Genomic DNA, 8,783 nt, shown 5'->3' with positions numbered 1-8,783 from the left:
TAACAGTAACACTGTTGTTATTTACACTCAGTTTAGACTAAGTCAATACTCTGTTAAAACTTGAAGTGGATTATAGATGAAAATGTAACTGATGGTTAGCAGCTCAGATGTAGCAGATTTTTTATTTTAATTGTTATGATATTTGTAATTTATGTAATATTTATATTGATTGCTGTTGTTTCATCTTCGTTCTTATTTTTTCACTGGTGTGATCTGGTCTTTGTCTTCAGTGTTTCTGACATGAGTCAGCACAGAGTCATCAGGACCACCTGCTCTGCTCACACTGTCTCAGTAGAGATACCTGAGGTCTAATATGGTCTGTTCTCCCAAAATGTCTGTCTCTGTCTCAGCTATGTAAGTTAGTAAATACATCTTTTGATGGTAGGGTATATTATTTTATATATTTTGTTGGCAGATAAATGTAAGCGTAGATACATGAGGTCTATACTGTATCTACCAACAATGATTCCTACAGACATCTGGTGCAGGCACTGCTCATTATAGAGCTGAATACAGATACAAAGACATAGACACACCAAGCATGTACAGTGTATTATATAATGGACCTTAGGCTGCAGTATAGTTTAATGGAATCATCCATTCATCCATCAGTTTTTCTTTTTCCAGCAATCCAGATCTACACAACAAATTTTTCCAAGTTTTCTAATTTAGACTGAAAAAAGAGCCTGTGGAAATATCTATGACAACCACAGCAGTAGTTCCAGGAGTGACAGTGACAGTCTTTCCGTTATCCAGACCTATCTATTCCACCACTTCTGAAATTTTAATTTGCTTTTATTCTCTCTAAAATCAATACTGTACAATACAATAAATACAATACAATAAAATAAACTGTCATAATTTAGAATCAATACCATATTCTAATCTCTGTGCACCCGCACTTATCACTCCGTTAATTTTTAGATGGATTTCTTCAGGTATAAATTACTGACTTTAAAACTAGAAGAGGTTATTTTTTCTTTGAAACAGAATCCATATAAGTACTGATTTCTGCAGTTCTGATACTTCACCCTGGAATTCCATAATCTATCTGTTGGAAAATCTCTCACCTGAGACAAACAACTGACTCCTTAGCACGTGTCCTTTAAAGCTCTGCAAATACACAGGCATCCCTGACTGACTGCTGGTGAAAATGAAGCTTTTTCTTGGACAGCACCGAGCAGGAGGATTAACCACTGATTGACCCTGCTGCAGTTTGGCCCCAGGCAACAGGATGAATTTTAACATATTACACCCTCCACACTGGGATTAGACATGACATTGTTGGACAAATTAATTTTTTTGTAAATTTGTAAATGTCAAACAAAGAAGAACTGTCTGCATGAGGTGTAGCTCTTTCCTGGTATACACAAAGTTACCAGTGGTCAAGTACAGCCCAACAGAGAGTAAAGATGTGCTCAGATTCCTGTGTATTGTGTCCGCATTGGATGATTGTATACCTCATGATTTATGTGCAAAGTTTTTATTGTTTGGATTGTAAAATGTCAGAAAAAAGCAAAAGATGACAACAAAGTTTTCCCACAGTGTCACATTTTCATGTCACCTGATATTCCATTTAAAACTGCTGCAACAGGATAAAGCAGCAAATCCTCACATCTGTGAAGTTGGAGAATATTTGGTATTAGACTTGACCAGACACTTTTTTTTTTTTTTTTTTTTTTTTTTTTGTTGTTGTTTGACTTAATGATTAATAGACTAATTGTTACAGAAGTAAAGAGGAAGCATCTGTAGAATCCACATCATTTTAATTCAAGATATGTTGATTGTTCCTTGAGGGACAACTCAAGGCCCTGTGAGGGATAAGGATGTGTGTGTCTGGTTCCCAGTGAAACAAACACAAAACTGAAAATAAATAAACTGGGTTCTGCCCTGAACCCTGACTTATGATTTCTCAGCTGCTGCCCACATCCAGAATGTCCTGAAAAAATTACAAATGGGTTCTCTGGGTTCCCAGAGTACATTAGTCTTGTGGAGGGCACAATTGTCAGACAATAGCTAGCATTAATATTTAATGTTAAAGTATCATTTCATGCACTGGCTGGGGAATGACTGCCTTGCCCTGCAGTAATATTCACCTGGCTGGGTGTAATGGAAAACTGAGGACTCCCACAGGACCTGTGTAAAAAGCTAAGAATGGAGGAGAACTCATCTTAATCCAGACTGAACCTGCTACTCTAAACCTGCATACACACAATATCCTAATGACAGGTTTACACAAACACAAAGCACAAGGAAACACATATCTGCAGAATTACACATAATTCAATGACTCAGTCAGCCACAGTCACACAGACATCCCACTGAGTCAATCGCTACTCACAGCAAGAGGCTGTTGCTCTCTGTTTTGCTGTCCTTTATTTTCTGTGAGTTCTATATGTCATTACACCCCTTTCTTCAGCAGAAAGCAACATGGTTTATTAATTGATCACTTGTTACAGTGATAGAACTGAACTGCTTTATCTGCACAGCATGAGGGCAGCCAATTAATACATTCACATCTACATGTGAAAAATCTACAGTGCACTATGTTATGAATAAATGTGTCTTACGGCATTAAAATCTTTACCCCTGTGTGAAACATATATTAAAAGACTAAATCACAATTTTCATCTTATTTGTGTTCAAAAATCATTCAACCAGACACACAGACATAAGATGTATCTATGTGGATGGGAAAGAGAAAAAGATAGCTCATTTCATGCCTGTGCCCATAATATAGCTATAATAGAACAGTGACAGTGATAATCATGCTTTCTCCAAATAAGTTTAAGAAGAAAGTGATTATTGACCTAAACAAAGAAACCATACAGTGTATCATAAGTTTTTTCTCTTTGGATAACTGCTTTTTTCTCCAGAGAGTGCCGGACATAACATTTATGGAGTAGATCTCTGTGCTTTAGCAGAAGATATATGCAAATACATTTTATTAGTCTTTGAGCATTAAAGGATGTTGAATGAATGCAGTAACTGATGATGTGCAACGCTACCATTTTGAAATGATTAATTTATTCTTTCACAGCAGCTGAACAACTCAGTGCTCCATAGCTCAGCCTTTGATAACTCATGGGGCCAGCGTTAGTCTTCCATTTTGGAAACATTTGCTAATAATGGTGTTCACGCCAAGTTACAACATGAACCTGACTGGAAGGAAAACAGTGTTCAACAGCTGCTGTCACACAGCAGGCTCTTCCCATGGTTAGTTTTCAGAGAGACCACATGTTCATTTCATGACCACGAGGCCTCTGTCTGACCCTCTGTAATGCCAGAGCTACCTATTACTCATCATTAACAGAGGAAAATAAGAACAACTCCAAGTTTCTTTTCAGTACAGTAGCCGGGCTGACAGAGAGTCACAGCTCTACTGATCAATGTATTCCTATAACAATCAGTAGTGATGATTTCATGAGCTTCTGTAATAATAAAAATTGTAACTACTAGAGAAAAAATTCAACACCTCCTGCCCTCAACCAGCTCTGAGTTAAGTCAAAACACAGGATCCCTAGAAACAGCTGTAAAAACCTAATTGAGACTGTTTCTCTCCCATCGACCTCCACCTGCTCACTTCAACTATTTCTTCATCTAAACCTTCAATCTGTCTTTTAGATCCCAGTCAAACTAGGCTGCTTAAGAAGCCTTACCCTTAATTAGCAACTCTGTACTGGATATGATTAATTTGACAGGCTATGTGCCACAATCTCATAAAGTAGCTGTAATCAAACCTCTTTTTAAAAAGCCTACTCTTGATATATTGATATCCAACCTCCCCTTTCTTTCTAAGATCCTGGAGAAAGCAGTCACAAAACAGTTATGCAACTTTCTACAAGACAATAGTTTATTTGAGAATTTTCAGTCAGGATTTAGATTGAATCATAGTACAGAGACGGCACTTGTGAAAGTTACAAATGACCTCCTAATCACATCAGATAAAGGGCTTGTCTCTGTACTTGTCTTGTGAGATCTTAGTGCTGCTTTTGATATGATCGACCATCACATCCTTTTACAGAGACTGGAGCATTTTATTGGCATTAAAGGAACCGCACTAAACTACACTAAAGTCTATCTATTGGATAGGCTTCAGTTTGTACATGTTAGCGACAATTCCTCAAAGTACACAAAAGTTAAGACATGGAGTTCCACAGGGGTCATTGCTTGGATCAGTTCTATTCACCTTATATATGCTTCCCTTGAGCAACATTATTGTTATGCAGATGATACACAACTATATTTGTCGATGAAGCTTAATGAAACCAATCAGTTAGCTAAACCTCAGGCATGCCTTTGGGACATTAAGACTTCGATGACCAGCAATTTTCTACTGAACACAGACAAAATCGAAGTTATTGTACTTGGCCCCAAACATCTCAGAAACACATTTTCTAATGATGTAGTTATGCTCGATGGCATTGCCCTGGCCGCCAGCTCCACTGTATAGAATCTTATTTCAGGATATCAGAATATATCCTTTAGCTCGCACATAAAACAAACTTCAAGGACAGCCTTCTTTGACCAGCATAATATTGCCAAAATCAGACATATTCTGTCTCAAAATGAAGCTGAAAAACTAGTCTATTAATTTCTTACTTCCAGGCAGGACTATTGTAATTCATTATTATCAGGCTGCCCCAACAAGTATCGAAAGACTCTGCTGCTGATCCAAAATGCTGCAGCACAATTACTGACTGGATCTAGAAAAAGAGACCCTAATTCTCCTGTGTTAACCTCTCTAAACTGGCTCTCAGTCAAATCCAGATTATAATTTGAAATCATCCACCTCACCTACAAAGCCCTTAATGGTCAGGCACCATCCTATCTTGAAGAGTTTATAGTTCCCTACAATCCCACTAGGACATTGCATTCCCAGAATGCTGGTTTACTGGTGGTTCTTAGAGATTCCAGGAGTAAAATGGGAGGCAGAGACATCAGGCTCCTCTACTGTTATGCCGCTATAGGCCTAGACTGCTGGGGGATTTTCCATGATGCACTGAACTTCTCTCTCTCTCTCAGTATGGATTCAAATACCATGAATACATGTTACTAACTTGATATCTTCCCTTTCTTGTAGTATTGTGCTCTTTCATATCTCTCTCTCCTCTTCTGTCACTCTCTGCAGGTATTTCTGCCTCCAGAGCTGTAGAGTCTGATTTGTGATGACAAGCCTCCTGCTGTTATATTTAGAAATTATTATTACTGCCTCTATTATTGCTACTATTGCATTTACGACTTTAATTGTCATTACTATTATTACCTCTTTTGTATTATTGATACCACTTTACATTTTAGATGAATCTGCACTATGCTATGTAATCCTGTTGTTATTTTCTACCCCCCCCCTCATCCCAACCAGTCGAGGCAGATGGCTGCCCACCCTGACTATGGTTCTGCTTGAGGTTTCTGCCTCTTAAAAGTTTTTAATTGCCACTGTCACCTAGTGCTTGCTCATGGTGGGAACTCTAGTCTCTCTCTGTAAATATAATAATCTAAAGACTATGGTCTAAACCAAAAGTGCCTTGAGATAACTACTGTTGTGATTCGGTGCCAGAGGTGGGACCAAGTCATTGCTTTGCAAGTCACAAGTAAGTCTCAAGTCTTTGCCCTCAAGTCCCGAGTCAAGACAGGCAAGTCCCAAGTCAAGTCCAAAGTCAAGACCGACAAGTCTCAAGTCAAGTCCTAAGTCCTGCAGTTTGAGTTTCGAGTCCTTTCGAGTCCTTTTATCCACAGAGTAATAATATATTTACACAGATAATGTATGCTTTTAACATCTGTATTTATTTATTAAAACAAGTGCAATTGAAATTGCAGAAAAAAATAGTGCTGACATTGCACTATTAACCAATCATTTTTAACATTTAACTCAATTCAACATTTAACTTAATTTTAAACCACTCTTTACAGAATAAACACATTTGAAAAAACAATTGCAACTGTAATTATTTGTACAAAAGTGCTAACATTGTATTTGGCATATTGCATTTCAACTAGTTCCACAGCAGTTTGTCCTGTCCTGTACCATCTCATATTGTCTGTGTGTTTATGTGTGTGTGTGTGTGTGTGTGTGTGTGTGTACATGTGAGAAACATATCACATACATGAACATAACAATGAACAGGGTTGTGCTTTTTATACATCAGAGCCCTATGCTGCATTGCATTTGCAAAAGACCAAATTGGCCAAAAGTCTCTCAGTCATTTGTGCATGATGGTGATGTAGTATGATGTCACCTTGGCAGAAAACTCACTCCATTGGAGCACTGGAGGCAGGCACTGCCAAGACTCTGATGGCCACTCGGAACAGTGAAGGAAGAGTCTTCATGTTCAATGCCCAGAACAAAAGGGCGTTCTGTCCTTCGGCTATGTCAAGGTAGTGACTTAGCTGTAGTGATGGAGTAGTCCCAACATCCTTCTTCTGCCTCTTATGGTATGCAGCAAACAGCCCTTCTCTTTCTCTGAGGTCCTCTTGCTCCTTTTCATCAACAAAAGGAACAGGCTGCTCAGTCTCTGCAGCATCTTGCAGGATCAATTTTGGAAAAACGTAAAAACAACAGCAGAAACAATAGAGTCTTTATTACCATTTGTGTTGGTGATGCAGTGTGTTAGACTGAAATACTACAGAACACTTAATTATTGTTGCAGTCAATTAGATCAGATTACAAGGGGAAAAGTTACATTAGACTCAGTAACATTTACCTTTAACTTGTTGTGCCACCTCTGCCTTGATGTCACGACTGACCAGCACATGGGGCTCCACCCACAACAGAGAAAAGGCTGGATCCAAGGCAGCTGCTTTGAGGTAGACTGGATCTGAAAAAGGAGCAGTGACCCCATCTTGTGTCCTGGCCATTTTCACATTGAAGATTCCAAGAAATCTTCTGTTCAGGGATGCCTGGAGACTTCTGACCAGGCTGCTCAGGAAACAGACTTGAGGCTTCAGCTTCTCAAGGTGGTAGTTGAGGGACAAGACAGATGGAACAACAGCACTGATTGTGATGACCTTCTCCCCCTGTGTCAAATCAGTTGCTTCTCCAAATGGCTTCAAGATGTCCACCAATTCCTTCAACAGATTCCACTCCTGTGCTTTGAATGACAACTCCCTGTGCCCAGCCTTTTCTAGAACAGCGCAGAGCTTTAGATGATTGCATTGGAGAAGCACCTTCACTTGCCTCAGTGTTAAGTTCCATCTTGTGTTGACTGCAGCAGGGATGCCTTTCTGTTCCCCAAATTCAGCATCAAACACATCTTTGAATGTTGTGCTTGTGTGCAGCAGTGAGCTGAGTTTTGATAACTTTGAAAGAGAAGGAGATACCACTTTTGTTTCTTTCAAACTGTCTCCCACCACCAGCTGAAGAGTGTGCGCAAAACACTGCAAGCGCTGTTTCTTTGCCATAGCAACATTACTGTTTGCTGATCTTCCAGGATTAAGTCACACCAGAGCTCAGGGTCATCAAGATGATCTCCGTCATCGCCATCCTCTTGTTCACTGGGGAAGCACACAGTGAATGCTTTTCGCATGTTAGCAGCATTATCACTAATAATGTAGTCCAGTTTATGTTTAATGTTGTATTCATCACATATTGACTCAAATTGGTCACAGATTCTTTCAGCAGTGTGTGAGCCTTGGAAGCACTCACAGGCCAAGAGATTGGACTTCAGCTGTATCCTCTCTGCCTCTTTCTCTATCCAGTGCACAGTGACACCCAGGAATCCCCTCATCTTCCGGTCAGACCAAATGTCCACAGTGACTGAAACATGGTCAGTGTTGCTCTGTTGCTCTCTCTCTGTTTTTGATGTCAGTGTTCTGCGACACACTGGGCTATACTTGCTGTCAAGTACTGTCAGAAAGTGCCGAAAACTCTTGTTTTCCACAATAGACAGGGGCAAGTTGCAATCAATGATCAGGTCGGACAGTATTGCACTGGTGATAGCTGTCTGCTGTGGATGACTCATGCTTTAATGCCCAACACGATTGTCCAGAAATTGCGAGATTGAAGGCTCTTGTGGTTGATTTGTGATGCTTTTATTCATCTGGTATTCTTCAAATCTGTAAGAGGTAAGCATATTAAACAAAGGTCAGAAAATCCCTTATAGCCACAAATGAATTGTATTGAAACTACTCTTTATTACTCAAATTATTAATATCAATCTTAGCATTGTGTTATGAATTGTATTGTGCGTGCGTGTGTGTGTATGTGTGGTAAACATTACGTTACAGTTGCTGCTGACCGCTGTCTACTGTGTGTGATACTGTACATTGACTAACGTTACATATGTACCTCATACAACCCCGCTTAAAAAAATCACTGAACAAATGTATGAATAAGGGAGTGAATTCGCCGTGGACGTTTGCAATGTAACGTTAACAGTGAGTTTACAGCCTCATTGATTTAAACTACACAAGAAAAAAGATACAAAGAAAAGTTAGCCAACGTTAGCTTTCATTCAGAACTTACCGTTTTTGTGCAACTTCAAATGTCGAACGAAGTTGGAAGTTGTTGCGTCTCCGTCTGTAATCTTCAACCCGCATGTTTTGCAAACTGCAATTCATTTTTTGTTGACCACCTCGTAATTTTTATACCCAAACGAAACTATCTTTGGTATCATTTTTTAATAACTGGTGCATTGTTTGACAGCTCCTCTTCATTGGTTGTCCTGCAATTTGATTGGATGGATGCTGTCGGATCAAAACAACCTAGATCTAATTTGATTGAATGTTGTGCCGACAGCAAATACACGCACAGGCGCACACATACGCCATGAAAGATACAGAGC

The 8,783-nt window shown here is 39.3% G+C and overlaps 1 protein-coding gene across 1 annotated transcript; it reads right to left on the bottom strand.

Annotated features, from left to right (window-relative positions):
• Positions 1-5,985: 5,985 nt before the first annotated feature.
• LOC127139306 (zinc finger BED domain-containing protein 4-like) lies at positions 5,986-8,363 on the bottom strand. The gene is made up of 2 exons (XM_051067079.1): positions 6,705-8,363; positions 5,986-6,524 (listed from the first exon to the last, which is right to left on the bottom strand). The coding sequence occupies exons 1-2, from the start codon at positions 7,399-7,401 to the stop codon at positions 6,253-6,255; spliced, it is 969 nt and encodes a 322-aa protein (XP_050923036.1). The 5' UTR covers positions 7,402-8,363; the 3' UTR covers positions 5,986-6,252.
• Positions 8,364-8,783: the final 420 nt, after the last annotated feature.

Source organism: Lates calcarifer, unplaced genomic scaffold (genome assembly GCF_001640805.2).
Source record: "Lates calcarifer isolate ASB-BC8 unplaced genomic scaffold, TLL_Latcal_v3 _unitig_1101_quiver_2064, whole genome shotgun sequence".
Classification (NCBI taxonomy): domain Eukaryota; kingdom Metazoa; phylum Chordata; class Actinopteri; family Centropomidae; genus Lates; species Lates calcarifer.
This window is presented reverse-complemented; position numbering and strand designations above follow the sequence as displayed.

Bases quoted from the DNA above. Each gene is read 5' to 3' on its own strand.
- LOC127139306 (XM_051067079.1), bottom strand. From the start codon at position 7,401: ATGGCAAAGAAACAGCGCTTGCAGTGTTTTGCGCACACTCTTCAGCTG. The intron at 6,525-6,704 runs GTAAATGTTACT...TGATCCTGCAAG, and splicing joins GGTGGCACAACAAGTTAAAG to ATGCTGCAGAGACTGAGCAG.